Genomic DNA, 16,850 nt, shown 5'->3' with positions numbered 1-16,850 from the left:
CCCAGCAAGGTATATTCAGTGCATGACGCTACTAAGAATCAAAGTGATTGCAGCCTTAGGAGTTTGCCATCCTAATCTGAGGTGAGAGGAGTCATCCTGACAGGCTGCACAGATTGCAGATATAGAGAAAATTCTGTAGGCGCAGTAGAACAGACCTAATATCTATTCCTAAGGGAGTCTTGGAGGCAAGAGATGCTGAAGGGACCCTAGGAAGTTGCATTTGAGGCTGTTTTTTTGTACTGTGCTGGACTAAATTCTCAAAGACATAGTTTTGGTCAACTCAACCATTCTGGTGTGTGAAGAACTGTATTTTCTGAGCTGTTATCATGATCCTCAAGGGCCCAGAAGCATTAGCTTCCTCACTATCACCACTGAGCCTGTGCTGAGTTTTGTCTGGGAACCTGAGTTGATTGGCTTTCCCTTCCCCCTGCCTCTTTCTTTCATTAAGATTGGAAATGTTCCCAATAATTATCCTCATTTAAAATGCCCCTATCTACATTACAGAATTATAGCCCATCTGATGCCAGAACCAGGGGGACAAGGGGGAAAATGCAGGTTCACAATCTGAAAATTAAGTGAATGTTTTCATCATCGTTTAGTTATCACTGGACCAGTACTCACTGTGGTTCACACCTAAAGAGAGATGAATCTGTTCAGTCTTGAGAGAGGAAATTACATTACATTACATTGCATTATATTTTATACTTCTATACCACCTTACTTCACAAATATTAATCCAAAGCAGTTTATAAATACAATAAAAATATAAGCTATAGATTTCTACTTGGGCAGGAGCACTTTTTCAGTTCTTATTGCCCCAAAGCTAAAGTCACTGGGATAGAATTACTTGTCTCAATATTTTTTTTAATACATGCAAAATACAATAGCATCCCTCCCCCCCCCCCCCCAAAAAAACAAACAAACAACCTTTTTTTCTGTATGATTTCTGAATCTGAAGGCTCAGTTTTCTAAACATTTTTTTTACTAGATCACCAGAGAAAGGGAAAAGCCCATCTAATAGTATTTCTGAGATTTGTCACTCACCATATGGAGAGACTGATATTGTACAATTCTTCCAAGATCGGTAACTGTGCATGCTACCCCTGCCCTAGTATACTACAGGCACCCTTGACCACCCAGAGTACTGTGGGTAAAATTAAGTGCTCCTACACCCACTCAGCGCTGAATTGAATCTTCACTAGACCGAGCTAACCATTGCCTAAATAACTGGATTCTGGCTTCTTCTGTCCATCGGAGAGGCTATTACATTTTTCACATCATTGGAATCAGTTGCCCCGCAATCACTGTAATTCTGCACAAGATGCATAATTTCTGCTCAGTCTAGCTGCAGTCATAATGAAACCATCCTAGTGGTCATTTTCTCTGTAACTAGTGATTGCAATGCTGCATCACAGAGAAACAGATAAGGGAGTCACAAAGAATTCCGATGTGTGCTGTTATTCTCTGCACAAGTTAAAAGGACATTGGGCACGTCTGAGCATTTTATTCTTTGTGTTGTGATTATCAAAAACGTGGGTAAAGCCTTGTAAATGGGAGAAGAACAGTCTCCCCTCAGCAGCTCTTTTCCCAGTATGAGCAGTTTGTTCTCAGAGCTCCTATCGTTCACTCTTTTTGGTCAGTGCCTAGGAAAATGGATTGGATTCGATATTTCTTCTAAAGTATGCAATGGAAAGAACTGATTATTGTCAGTTCATGGTCCAGTTGGATTCAGAATGACATAAAAACACAAAGTCATCCAGCACTGGAATGATCCAGCAGTCCTAGGACATGACTGAGTGGAATGTTTGTGTTTTCGACAAATGAGACAGCTCAGCTGTGTATCCCCCAATTTCCAAAAAATATCAAATCCTCCAGTGCACTGGCCCGCAAATCTCCGAGAAGCTATCCTACAACACATCCGTCATTAACAGGTATTTAAAAAAAAATCCAAGTATGACACCTCCCTTTCTTCTTTCGCACCGTCTTTATCCATCGGATGGTTCCCTTCCACCTGTGACAGGAACATTTTTAAACTATACAGTGATCCTTGCACCTTGGACTTGAAACCCATGTGATGTCAGAAGCAGGAGAGTGCACTGCTACTAAGTTGCAAATCTGCAAAATTGCACATCAGTTGCATTGTGAAGAGCTGCAGCGATAGTGGGGTTTGCCACCTTATTGGGAAATTTTGTAAAATTTTACCACGTCACCACTCATAATACTCAGCTCGCTACTGCTCTTAAATGCTGGGAGATGTGCGCAGTCAAAATTTTCATTTTGGTTTGTTTCTTTTGTTTTCAGGCTGCTTTTGGCCCACATTTTTTTGGAGGGGGCGTTATTTAATTTCATTTTTATTCATTTCAGAAAATAGTGCTATTTGCAAATAGTGCACACTATTTTCTGAAATGGACAAAAGCAACATTTTTCAGGGTTTTGGGGGGGGGAGCCATTTTTAATTCATTTTGGTGTTAAAATGAAATGAAAATGGCCATTTTCAGTTCAGAATAACATTTATTTATAATCAAACACATAACTTTACTAAATGGGAGACTTGTAGGGAGCAGACAGAAAGAGTGTGCTTTCCTGTGAACCAGTTCTGGACAAAGTCCTCCAAGAAGCCCTGTGCCAATAAGATGTATCACAGCCTAAGGGTCTTAATAACAGCGAAACAAGGAGCACGTTTATTAATGCAATGCACTTTTTACATTACAGTAGTGCACTTATAGTTAAATTCCTTCTGTGATATTGCCGGGGAGCCTCCGTCACCCAAACCTATTATATAGCATTGGGCAGTGTTTATTATTATCTGAAACAAGAGCCTGTGAGACTTGTTTAACTGATCTCGAGATGATCATCAAAGGAAGGAATCACCTGATGCTTTGAATTTCAGGGCTGGCAGTCATTCGATGGTTCATGGCGACTCTGGCTTGTGCCTCTAAGCTTTAAATCTCTGCAACAGGATGGAAACATGCTTCGAAGTTGGATCAGGATGAAAGCAAAAATGAAAAAAATAAAAATAAAAAGAAGAAGAAGAAGACAGGAGACACACTGTAAATATATTCCTTCCTTCTAAGCCTGCCAGAGAGCAATGTCCTAGGTCTGGGTCATTCTGCATTGATTTATCTCTACACTTGGGTTATCCAGTCCATATGGCACTTAATGGTACTTCACCAAACTGCAAATGGGCCACAAGTGCAAAGCCTCCTGTGCTGCAGAGCTTCTCTCTCTCTCTTTTTTTTTTTTTTTTTAGGAGGCTCTGCCTTCTCTCCTACTATGCTCTGCCCAGTAAATAGGACCAGATGTGCACATCACATTTGAAATGCATGTTAAATAGCTGCAGTTTTTGTCTTCTCTCCTCTTTCCCCACAATTGATGGATGTATCTGCAGCATCTCTGCACACGTGTCTATCCTATGTCTCTTGTTATCTTCCATACTGACCCACTCTGTCATCTCCACATTCATCTCTCTGCCAGCACAACTACAAAACAGCAAATTAAAACTCCAGTTAAGTATTTGAATAAATAAAATGAATTCAGCCACCCAGCTTTCTCTTTTTCATGCGCCAATAAAGGGCAAATCAGTTTTTGCCAATGCTTCTGATGCAATAGTCCATCCCAGGGCAGACCTCACAGGCTAGTGCACACACAGAAGACCCGGGGGTCAATGTGCAGGTCTGCTTTTCTGCGCCCCAGATTGGCTTGGGATGTTGCGGAGGCAGCATTCGAAGCCTATGGGAAGGGGGACTTCTCACTATTTGTGCAAAGAAGCCACAAGCCCAGCAGGGGCCGGGTCCAACAGAGCTGGAAGCCCAAAGGAGCAGGAGGAAACCGCCAGTCAAGAAAAGAGAAGGGGGAGGGGAGGCAGGCCTCACAAATGCTTTCCTTCAGTCAGCGATAATATTTCAGAAAAGGTTTTGTGCTCTGGAACAAGGGGCAGTTCTTACTACCAATATTTGTATTTCTTTTCCCAAAGCTAAGAAGTCAAGGGAGAGTATCATTTATTTAAAATAACACAACACTATCAAGAAATAAATATCATTGCATGAACAACAGATGGCTTGGGAGGCCTGAGTAACAGAAAAACGCTGAGCTCGGTTTTTATAACTATTTTGACCTCGATTTCTTTCAGCAGAAATGTAACTTGTGGACAAATCATCTTCATGGTGGATGGAGGCAGAGAGAATATTATATATCTTTAGAGTTACTTTTAGATTAAATTAAACCAACATGGACACATATGTAAAGAAGAAAGCTGTTGTCCTTTAGTGTATAAGAATGATTTTGAGGGACATTTCTGCCTCGTGGTCCTATCAGTCCCTTTATCTATATTACAATATGGCAGCTGGCACTCTCTCATGCAAAGGCACTTCTAATATCATTCTCTGCACTCATTATTATAGTCTTTGGGGACAATTGTTTTCTGCAGTAAAGTAACTGTAGTCTAAATTTAGCATATATGCTTTTTTTTTTAATGTAGTTATATAAGCCATGCCACTTAGGTCAGATGTATTAATGCTTTCTTTCCACAGTTTGTGTCTATGGGAGGAAAGTGTTTTCTACATCTGGTCTTTAAATGTTCATCATTTTAACATTTTTCTATAGGGCAAGTCGCAATACACAGAATATATATATGTTATTTCATTTGTTTCTTTGATTCACGCGATGTCTTTCTATCCTCTAATACCATAAGCTGGGTTTCGGAGCTCTGCATAGTATCCCATCGGCCCCTCCCCTTCATCCTTTCATCTCCTGTATCTGAGATGGTGGCATGTAGCATGTGCATTGAAAGTAAGAGCATGTGAAACACATTAAGGGTGTGTGGTGAGTCCTTTAATTCCTGTGTCTTTAAGGGGAAAACCGTATGATTAGAGGCACAGTAAGGATTAACGTAGGAGACCACTAACCTCGTGCAAAGCCCCAATCATGCTACATAGTGAGAGGGAAAGACTGGAAGACAGAGTCTGTGTCTCTCTAATAGCAGGCTTGGGGTCTTCTCTCTTCTCAGCAAAAAGACCACTTCCTTGTCATTTCCTTCAGGAGGGAATTTGAAAGGAAGGGAGCAGTTATATTTTATTACCATTATTACCCAGCGAATTCAGGGGCTTGTTATGTTACTAAATCATCATGATAAAACTGAAAGATTACGGCGTTGGATGAACATTTTCATACCATGTGTTTTGCCTTAAGTGCACTCTTGTGCAAGAAGCAACAATGGGCCCTGCCATCTCGCTGAGAATAGGAGAGGGTTTTATTTCCACCCACGTGGTGCTGGAGGGTTTTTACAAAGGGAGGAAAGGTGTTCCCATAAAATAATAAAAAGCACCAATAAAAATAAAATATTATAATAGGTTAAACAGAATGTGCAATATAAGAAGAGGTTATTGGGCATTATGAAAGGTATCATCTTCAGCTAGTAAGGGTATTCCTTTCACCCAATTATCTCAAGGTTGTATCTCATACAATATAACAATTAGCATACATTCATATCAACTGTGGTATTAAGTGCTCAGTATCTTACTTCAGCAATATCTATGATCTTATATATGAAGAATTGAAAATTAAAAATATTGACCAGCGAGATAAAGACTGGCCACCATATCAAGGAAGGACCCTCAGATCATTGAATCAAGAAGACCTTTTTAGACTGCCATCTCTGGGAGAAGGTAGACCTTAATGCACACATTGCTCTGTTTTTTTGCTACAAGGCACCTCCTTCTCTGGAATTCTCTCCCTACACAAGCATGAAAAGAATCTTTTTGGAAACATAATTACAACCTGGTTGTTTAAACAGGCTTATGAGAATTGGATTGGGTAGACATGATATCGCAGAGGAGCCAGTGAAGAGTTGTATGAGATTTAGGAATCTATCATGGTACCAGTAGAGAAAGCAATGTGCTACTAGATATAGGGAGGGTGGATAAGGGTTATTTAAGCCTATGATTATAATGGGATTGGGGAAGGAATGAAAGGCTTAATAATATTATTGTTTTAGTGTATTGACAATTATAGTGTGTATTTAACTTTAGATTATATTGATTTTATGTACTGAAATTTTATGTACAATTATTTACAATGTAAACTTCTTGGAATGGCAGTATAAGAAGGAAATTAAATTAAACTAAAATTTAAATATACTCTGTTGAGAGGTAAAGTATGGAACAGAAAAAATGAAATCCTGGCCCACAACTCAGAGGAAGTATACTATGAGAGATTCTCAACTCTGGCTCTACTACCTCAAGTTGGCAGTGCTGCTGAGTAGTGCTCCCATCCCTTGGAGAGGAAGCAAGTTATAAGTATCACTCTGTTTTTGCAGTACCTACTATTAGAGTTCTGAAGGAAATTTTGTCCTACTCCCTGGAGCAAAAGAAGACTCTGTTAGCCTTGCTTTAATTATCAGAATGTGGCGTGATAATACTGGGAGAAAATAAAGGTTCAGCAAGACCAACGATGGTATCGAAAAGTGAGCCTAAAGACTTACACCCTAAGGTCAACTGCTAGTTGAGCTAAGCATTTGACCAGCAGGCTGATCTCACAAACACAAAATCCGAGTCTAGGAAGTTCAGGGTTAGCCTCTCAGTAAGCCCAGCTAAAAAACTGGGTGAAGTTACTTAGCTGGGCCTCCATTTTCGAGGTAACACTTTCAGAGTTCATATGAGAACAGACAGAAATCGTCCCTTTCAAATCATAAGCCCCTGCTTTTCTAGGAACAAGTTGGCAGGGTGTCATACCAACCGCTGCCTGATTGGTGCGCGCACAGCATGTGATCTGTAGTGTCCTTGCCCAGCTGAAAGAATTCTCACTCTGTGTGATGTCTTTGTGACTCTTCCTAGTATGTCTTGGGTTGCCAGCTGGCTCCATTTTTGCTGACAGGCTGAGCCAGTCCTGCTTTCACCCTCCTCCCTTCCTCACATGCACTCTGATGCTCTGATTTTCCTCAGACAGGCAAGACTACAATTACATGCATGCATGCAGTGGTGTAAAACCAGGACTGGATCAAATTGTCAATAAAACATGGAGGCAGTTAGCAACCTAAGAAGAAACCAATTATAATATTTAAAGTCCAGAATATGAGTATAATCCAGTCACTATATTTAAAAATGCCCACAGTATATTTATTAAATCAACATAGTGGCATCACTATGTTGATTTAGGAAATAGAGTGTCAGTATTTTTACCATAGGGAGGATAATTTTCAAGGGGACTTCTGCAGGTAAATTAGTGCTTTACTCACAAAAATGGTCCTTTGGAAAATCGTGCAACTGCTACATGTGTAAAATTACACACATATAGACTGCATGCGCATACTTTTACATTCATGGGGCGAGGCATTCCAGGTGTACGGTATGAGTGGGGTTGGGATATATGTGCATATTGTTTTATTTTAAAAAGGGTAGATGTACATTTTTTTGGCTAAACTATATGCACCAAATAGCAAGTATAATTGTATGTGCAGTGTTTTGCCAGGGTAATTTTCAATGCAGATGTATGTGGGTAAGTCTGCTTTGAAAACTGGAGTAATTTATTACCCTCATAATATATAATCCTAAGAAGAAAACAGTATATAGCATTTCAATAGCAAAATATCATGAATCCTGAAAAGTAGACTCTAGGTTTTATCAAAGGTGATCACTAGCCATCAACTCTCTTTGACAAGGGCATCGAACACCAAATAATGCAATGCCTGCTGAGGTGTCTGCTGCTTGAAGACACACAGACAGTGAAAGATCTCCCAGTATACAATGAATGAACCCAAGCACGCTTGTCAAAATGGTCAGATGTGGCGTAAAAACAGGAGAAGCAGAAGACCTTATGGATGCCCTAAACAGTCCTCTGCACAGAACGAGCAATGCCTGTTTTTATTGGCCTTTTCTACTTTGTAAACATTGGAACTTTTGCCTTGGTCCAACAACAAATCAAGGCTTGACAGGCAAACATGACCCAGTGACTGACTGGGGCTCATCTTAAAACTTAGTGTGGGAAGTTTGTTTGGCTCCTTTGTACCATAATCACTGGTGGTCCCTGAATTGATGTGTATGGGCAGACTAGATAGGCCATGTGGTCTTTTTTTTTTTTTGCCTTCATGTTTTTAATTACACTGTCTGGCTGCGTTCTGAAGCCCAGTGTGTGCTTTAGAATTCAGAAAAGTTTCCCAGATAGAATCCTCAGCAAGGCCTAGGACCATGGAATGGGGTATAGTGCAGCACTGAAAAACACTGTAGGAGGAAGTAAAATACACCACCTCTCTTCATGAGTCCATAAATCTGGCAGCAGAAAAGAGGGAGCTTATGGACCTCAGAAATCAAAGCACCTAGAATGTTAAGACCTCTGCAACCAGATGGCTATACTAAATTATGTACCAGATAGCAGCTAATTGGCATAATTCATGTAGTAAGATCATCCAGCCATTAAGACCAAAACTTATGTTCTAACCTCATGGTGGTCTTACAGGGCAACTGGCAGAGTTTGCATGACTGAAGGTTAAATGGGAAGTTAAAGGAAGAAGGCTGAGAGTTATCAGTTTAATCAGCAGCAGATTTCTGCCAGTATCTTGACCAGCCTCCATCGCATGGTTAGCAACCAGTGCGCATCACACAATGCGCCAAAAAGCTTCCCTCCAGCACACAAGTGACAAGGGATGGCAGGCCTGCTGGAGATCATCCACTTTTAAGCAGTGAAGTGACATCTAATCCAAGTCAGTGCAGCTCGTGTTTCTTCTAGCATGGGGTTTTTCCATTCTCTGTTAATAAAACACTACACAGAATTACAGGACTTGCCAAAAGCTGAGAAATATCATTTTTCATATATGCTAGACCACTGAAAAAAAAATATCCATCTGTAAAGGCAACTGAGAGCAAAAGAACAGCATCAGAATTTCCAGCATTTTCTTCCAGAAGCTCATGACGAAAATTTGTTTACAGTCTGAAGAGGATTCGCTGGTATCAAATGCTTAATTGATTTACAGTGTAGGAAATGATCATGTCTGGTTTTACTTAATGCTTGTTTTTAATTATGAGTATTTTTATGGAACTTGCCATGAACTGGGGATGTGTGTGAGGAATAAATGTAATTTATGAATATTATTGTGATTAAGCAACTCTTTCCAAAAGAATAATAGTAATATATATTTATTTTGGTTAAGGAGTGAAGTGATTCTCACATTTTATGCTAAAGTATTTGTGGTGGAAGACAGAGAGGGATCTGAACAATCTGTGGGGGCGGGGGTCACATGGGCTTCCATGGAAAGTTAAACCTTCAATTCGGTTTGTGGGCACATGTGAGTCCTGCAGCTTTAGAAATAACAATGGAAGCATTGGACCCATGGTAAAATATATACAAAAAGATTGAAACCAGCACAGGTATGAAGCTTATGAGCAGTAGGGTCAATTTCAGAAACCTTGTGATCCTGCTTGTTATGCAGCCTCTCAACCACCAGAGGTCCCCATGGAACTAATTCTACTCTTGCTCCAGTCATAGCCTCTGTGGTTCCTTGACTTGGCAGGGCTCAGCCTATTTGACCCTGCCTCTGACTAAGCTCAACACCTTAACATTGAGTCTCCTTGGCTCTCTGTTTGGCCCTGTCCTGCCTTGGACTACTCTCTATTCTCCGGGCCTTGCCTTGCCTTGCCCTGTGGTCTTTCAAGCCTTCTCCTCTTGCCTTGCCCTATGGCATTCTCAGGCTCAGGCCTGAGAATGCCATAGGGCAAGGCCTTCTCAGGCCTGCTTTCAAACCTGTTGCCTTTGGGCTTTTGTGTCCCTTGTTATATTATGTTTAGTCCTGTCCTTGTCTTGTCCTGTTCTGTTCTGTTTCAGTGTTCCAGTCTTTCCTGCACCCTGTTCCAGACTCCAGTCCTGTACCATCTCCAATCCTGCACTGTCTTTGTCACCAGCCTTGCCATGCCTTGCGTCAGACTCCAAATTCTAGTCTGCACTTCAACTTCAGCCACAGTCTAAGACCTGCTGGCCGCCAGAACCCAAGGGCTCAACCTGCAGGGGAGGTGGCTGGTATAGGCCGAAGATGCTCCAGCTGTGTCTGTGTCTATCCTGAAGTCCTGGACTGTCCCTATATGGGTTAACCAACTCTAGCCAAGCCCTCAGCCATAACATGATGCTGCTGCTCACAAGTTTCCAAAGTGCTGCAGCTGAACTCATTAAGGGATAAATTTTCAAAATGTTACGTGCGTAAAATTTAGTACACACGTGCATAAGTAGCCTCTACTCACAATCTCTCTTTTTAAGAAATATCAAAAATATGTGTGTATTTTTACTTTTGTGCACACTTATATGCGTGTAAAAAAGGGGCATGCTAGGGGCATTTGGGGGGCACATAGGTTGCTATTTTAAAAGACTCTTGTGATATTAAATGTGTTTATTGTATAGTACTAACTGGGTGGGAGGTCTGGGAAGACTGGGAAGAGTTCAGGCTGAAGAACCAGATAGTTTTTGATAACCTGGAGAAGAACTAGGCAAACGGATGGACTAATTGGTAAACTGGTTAATTTACTTGATGTATGCGTGTTTTAAAATCAGTCTGAATTTATGCATATAAGTTGGGACTTGTGCAAGTAAGTCCTAGTTTATTTCATGCGTAAAATATGCACATGTATATTTTTAAAATAGGTGGGTAAAATACATGTGTTCAATGCATTGCATGTCTTCACAAGTTGCTAAAAATGTGCATATTTTATAATATACTTGTATGTGATATGCACATGTTATAAAATACTATGTTAAAAATATGCATGGCCACATAACTGCACTTGGCTGCATATATGCATGTGTTTGTAACAAAATAACAGAGTAGCTGTTGGCAGATGAGGGTCATTTGCCTCCATCCAGTTTGCTCAATCAATGCAGTCAATATTCAAGTTCTAATAAGTTAACAAAGGGAACTCTTTTCCTGTCAAACTCTCCACCACCACCACCCCCAATCCACCCATGGCCAGATTAAGGCATAGGAAAGCTAGGCACATGCCTAGGATGGAACTGTTTGGGAGGACCTTGTTAGATGCACTGCTGGCCAGAAGTGATGCATTCTGGGGGAGGTTCCATGGGAGGATGTGAACCTCCATCTAGAAGCACTACAACAGTACATCCAGCCCTGCCCCTTCCGCCACCTCTTCATACCAGCTGTTACCTGCTACCTGCTCTGGATTCTCTCTCTTGCTAGCCCTACACAGGTCATATCATCTCAGGATGCCTGCCTTCTTCCACCTATCCCCTATCCTGAGCAAGATAATGGTCAGAGACCCAATTTGATTGCAATTCTCTTCTAGCAATTTTGATTGTCTTCATTTTATTTACTGTGACCTTTTACCCACGCTGTATGTCTCTGCTCTGCTTTCCTCCCTGTGTTTCTGCCCTGCTTTCCTCCTTCTTTGTGTTCTGTTCTTCTCTTTTCCCTCCTCTTCTCCCATTATCTCTCTTCCATCCCTGTGTGTCTCCGATGTTTTCTTTGCCCTTCCTCCCGTCTCTATTCTGCTCGCTCTCTCTCTCAAGCTTTCCACCTGCCTTCTTGTTCTGTGTGCAGGGCCAAGCAGTTTGCAGCCTGGTTTTTTCAGGAGAATCAAAGACAGACCAGCATTCTAGCTCTGAAAATGCAGGGATGGAAGTGTTGGAGAGGGGGTGGACTGAATTCTTTTGGCCTACTCCGTATAAGCAGGCCCTTCAGTGCAGTTACTCCTGTGGCTGAGACATTGCTGAAGCTGAGCCACCTTAATAATTATTGAGGGAACAGAGGCTCCCAGATTTTTGTTCACTTTGCTTAAGAAGAGGTACATCTTCCCCCTTTGCTGGAAGCCTGTGTGCAGTATATCTTCTGTAGCACAGACGATACCCTGAACCTGTTCTTCCACTAATAACCTCTGCAAAGGTTACCTAGGAGCAGGCATTCCTGTTGCTCCTTGAGTGTATCTGCCAGTGCAGAGTCTCCCCTTCTCCAGGGTGCAGCTAAGTGTTGACAATCTTTTCTGTCCTCACGTATCCTTGAAGTTTTTCCAGTTTAGCATAAATAAAAAGTTTTCACTTTTTATTACCCCCTGGCCATACACACACACAACATGCCATGATTACTTTGTCAGTTTGTCCTGACTAGATTATGAGCTCCAAGGAGTAGAGACTGTCTCTGTACAGTACTGTGTAAACCTGGTATGCTCTATTTAAATGATTATTAATAATAATAATAATAATAATAATAACAAAAACTACTTCCTTAAGGGTGCAGGCTTTCATTCATCAGCCCTCTTTTACTACTCTTGCTTGTCACATTAAAAAAAACCGGTTCCGTTGAGGACTTGCTGGAAATAGAGAATGCCTGTCACTTGGAAGTTATGCAATAATTCTGCTCAGTGGCAATCAGTTGTTTTCCAGTTCCACTGGGGAGTAAATTTAAATAAAATAAAATTAATTATTAAAAAAAGAAGAATCTTCTAACTATAAGGACAGCTGAGCCCTGGAAGGAGTTGCCTGTCCTTGGCAGATGGTGAGACCTCTGTCATGACATGAGACATTGTTAAAGGCATACATCTGTCTGGAATTGTTTAGGCACAGAGGATCCTGCCTGGAAAGGGAGTAAACTAGATGACCTCAGGAGGTCCTAGCTTTCTAGGACCTTAGGGGTCTTGTTCAAAAATAACTTTTTCCATTCTCTGCCTATCGAAATAATCCGTATACATCACTGGTGAAATGATTTTTAGAGTAACCAAATAGGAAAATCCACAAATGAACACTTTCAAATAATTCTTTTAATGTCCATCTCTTAATGAAAGACAGCTCTATAGATTCATTTCTAGGCAAGTCAACATTGAAATTACCTTTTATTTTTTTGATTGCTTCCGGACTTATTTCATGTGTCAAAATTTTTTTTTAATGATATGGGGGATATGAGCATGGTAGGAGTGACAGAAGTGGGAAAATAGAATCAGCCAGCAGCAAATAATTTAGATTCTGTCTTTCATTCAAATATGGCTCCTCCTACTCCTTTCCCACCCCTAGTCATTTAGTCCAATCAGAGAAGTCTGCAGTTGGCAGTTCATCAGAAAACCTGTGTCCTTCATCAAGGAAATATTCCTTCAAATCTTCTTTTCTTCCAGAGGCACCAGGCAGCAGCAAAGGGTGGCCACTGACCAACGTGCTTAGAAAGGCAATTCCCGGGTGACCTGTGGCTCCGGCAATTTCAGTGCCAACAGAAATTCAAGGGCAGCTTTGAAATTAGATAGTTAAGCATAGATATTTTGTCCTGTTATATCAAGAGTTTTAGAAATATCTGTTTGATAACAGGCATGATCTTATCACCTTATCATAACTGAACAGAAATGGGCCAGATAAAAGGGGCAGTGATAAGAGATGAACACAAATTGAGTAGGATTTGAGGGGCTACAATTGGAAGGAGCAACTGGACAGAGTGGGGTGGGTCAAGAAATCCTTGTCTACCAACAACTGCTGTGCTACTGTGCCACCGAGTCACTGTTCTTTGCTTTCCCTGCATGAAATGCTTATTTTTCTGTCTGCTTTTTGAACTAGAGCATACCATTCAGTCCTGTAAACTATTCCAAGCTCCTTGCAATTATAAAATAGCACAAGCTATAACAACAACAACAACAAAACAAAACCCAAAAAAACAATCACATTAGTCGGTCCCTAGCACAGCCTCTAATGAGCCTGAAAGTGAATGCAAACTACCTCTGTATTCATAGCCAATTTAGTGCTGCAGGGCAAAAGAGATGGAGGAAGTCTGAGGCTCTGATTTTCAAAACACAGGCAAAACAAAGAGCACAGAGAGAACTGGCACACCAGAGTTGCCAACCTTAATATCAAAGTGGTACCTAATGATGATGATGATGATGGAGAATACCTGGTACTGCTGCTCTTTCGGCTCCTTCCAATAAAGTTTGACTTTAAAAAAAAGTAGCTGGAGGCGATGTGTATCCCTATTAGGCAGCACAGTACGGTGGGACTACAGTTTTGCCACTGAAAATGTGGAGGACGCCTAGTGGTTACAGCAGCAGAGTGAGAACCAGGGATGTCAGGGTTCACATCCCACTGATGCTCCTTCTTAGCCTCGGCAAACCACTTCATCCTCTGTTGCCTCAGGTACAGACAAGGGCCTTATTTACTAAAGCTCTTTCCCCCATTCTGTGTCAATGGAAGAAATGCTTAGTAAAGAAGGCCCTTAGAATGTAAACCCTCTGGAGACAGAGAAATACCTACAGAATCTGAATGTAATTTGCCTTCAGCTACAGATGAAAAGGCTGAGCTAAATCCAAAAATAAACTAAACATTCTAACATTGCCACGGTTCAGCTCCTAATTTTAGTGTATTTTCTTTAGCTGACTTCTTCTAGTTCTGTGTTAAGGAATCCTTGTGGGTCACACTCAGCGTCCATGCAGAACCACTGCCTGTGACATCATCATCACTGTTTCCATAGCAACTGAGGGTGATGCCACAAGTATGGGCTCGTGCATTCAGGGGCGGAGTAGATTAATAATAAAAAGAGGCGGGATACCCAAAAATACTCAAGAAATGAGCCAGACTGTATCAGATTATAAAACTATTCAATGAGCCAGATGTGTCAAAGCATCAATGGGAAAAGTGGTTCGTACATCTCGCCCCCATGTGAGGTTAACGGTTGCTTAAATGCAAGAATATTGCTCTCAGCTCTGAAGAAGAAAGAACGCCTTCTATCATAATATGCTTGATCTTTGGAGTGTCTCATTGCAAACTTGCTGCAGGAATACCAACCTCAAGCCTACAAGACCTCCTAAAACACTTTCAGAAAAGCCAAGGGCCATGGTGGTGGGTGTGAGGGAAAAAAGTGTAAATGTGAATTCTGTGTTACTGCTAAGATTGAGCTTTACAAGCAACATGCTTTGGGACAAAAGGAGCAGACGTTTGCTCTGCTGCAGAACATGCTCCTAGACGTGATCCCACTGGCAAGGGTGACCACTTAAAATGGCATTTCTGGTGGGTATATGCCAGTCTTTCAGACACTTATCAAAATAGTTTTGAATTTTAAGACTACTTGGCTTTCTCGTGCCTCTTTTTAACTTTATCTCTTATAGGTACCAGTAAAGCAATTCCAAATTCCGTCCCCACTCCCTGACAAATACCATTAAAAAAAAATGTAGAAAATATTGTTCAGACACTATCTCCAGGTGAGGTACGCTTCTTGCATGTGCTTAGGGAACAATTCCAAAGGGGGGAAAAAATGCAATCTTCTCTAGGAAAGAATGAAAATAAAGATATGCAAGTTCCCTTTGGTAAATATAAGTTGTAGACAAAGCGGTTTTTGACTGTTTTGGTTTTTTTTGTACAAGAAAACCCAGTAACACTTTTAGAGAAAAGTTAAATATCCTGGCAGTAGTTCTGCACGCACACATTAGGGGGCATCCGTTTCCCAAATTTCCTAAATGGATAAGGGGGGAGGAGGGGGGGGGGAGCGTTCACAGACTTTCCTGGACTGCGCTGAGTCGCTTTCATCTGTGGCAGAGCAGAATGCACACACTTTAAAACTAGAGAAAAAAAAACAAACCCTCTGCAGCTCCTCAAGACATGAATAACTAAATCTGCAAGAACTAGTCTAACTGTGAAAGAAACCTTCGGATGCTAAAAGACCCCTTACATTTAGTTCCATAAAGTTTCTGCCAATGGAAACTCTACTGGGAAAAGACAGGATTGAGTACAGAGTGTAAACTCCCTTGAAAGGGCCCCCCAGACAAATGATATTCGGAATTACTTGAGCAGCTAAAATACTTTCTGCGGACCCATTTTTTTTTTTTTTAAGTTGGAGAGAAACGTGCAAACGCCAATGACCACACGCTTTCCTCTTTGTTTGCATGGTAGCCCAGATGACAGCCGGCGACGTCCGGTGACACTGCACCTCTGCAAAGCAAAAAAAAAAAAACCCCAAACGAAAAGTAAAGAAAAGCGAAGTTTAAAGCTGATCTTACCCGCGTTGCTCTGAGAAAATACATAGAGGGATATTACTACAGTGAAGAGCCAGTCCCGTATCCAGCTTCTCCTTTTCCACCTTGTGTGTGTATCCATGCCCATAGTCTCCACCAGAGCAGGGGGTCAGTTCCCTTCGCTTCTTAAAAATGGTGTCACAGCTGCAGATCTTGATGTGCAAACACAGGCAGGGGGAAAAAAAAAGAGGAAAAAAAAAAAAAGGGCAAGACCCCCCTCTCCAAAAATGCAACTCTTATGAAGCCATAAGTGTGGGTTTTCTGTTGCTGAGGTATGGATTTATATACTTTTTCTTTTGGGAGGGGTGGGGGGATTATATTATTTTTTGTTGTTGTAGGAAACCCCAGATCCTTCTCGTCCTTCCTCTCCCCTCTCTCTCCTGCCTTTCCTTCCCTCTCCGTCCGGTCCTTCTGGGGTTCTCCTCTATAGTGATGCCCCCTTCCAGACGGATCAAGGAGTGAAAAACCTTTTAAGGCAGATGCAGAAAATGTCAATCCAGAGAAAAGACAGCAAATGAGGGTGGGTGGGAGCTCCCCGAGCTCGGCCCCCTTCTGCTGGAGACCAGGAAAAGGAGGAGGAGGGGAGGGAAAAGTTTCTGAGCTAATGGGAGACTGGGAAAAAAAAAAAAAAAAGATGTCGTGTGGCATGTTCTAATTTACAAAAAAAAAAAAAAGAAGTGCCTTGATTCCTGATTTCTCCAACCATAGGCAGGGTGATGCTGAGGAGGCAGATCAGGCGGCAAGCTTAAAGTGAGAGGCGAGGGGAGGGTGGCACAAAAAGTTGCCGAGCTCCAGCACTGGGATCGTTTTCCCGTTCTTCTCATCCTTTAAACGACACACGGAGTTTTGCACCGTCTCATCTCTGCACAGCTGCTCCCAGATCGCAAGGGG

At 41.6% G+C, this 16,850-nt stretch overlaps 1 protein-coding gene across 1 annotated transcript in view; it reads right to left on the bottom strand.

The window, feature by feature from the left end:
* COL5A1 (collagen type V alpha 1 chain) overlaps positions 1–16,444 on the bottom strand; it is a 385,801-nt gene extending 369,357 nt beyond the window's left edge. The window contains 1 exon segment of the mRNA XM_029613239.1: positions 15,945–16,444. Coding sequence (XP_029469099.1) covers positions 15,945–16,047 — 103 coding nt within the window. The 5' untranslated portion in view covers positions 16,048–16,444.
* Between the last annotated feature and the right edge of the window lie 406 nt (positions 16,445–16,850).

Source organism: Rhinatrema bivittatum, chromosome 8 (genome assembly GCF_901001135.1).
Source record: "Rhinatrema bivittatum chromosome 8, aRhiBiv1.1, whole genome shotgun sequence".
Lineage (NCBI taxonomy): Eukaryota > Metazoa > Chordata > Amphibia > Gymnophiona > Rhinatrematidae > Rhinatrema > Rhinatrema bivittatum.
Note: the sequence above shows the minus strand (reverse complement) of the source record. Positions and strands in the feature narration are given on the sequence as shown.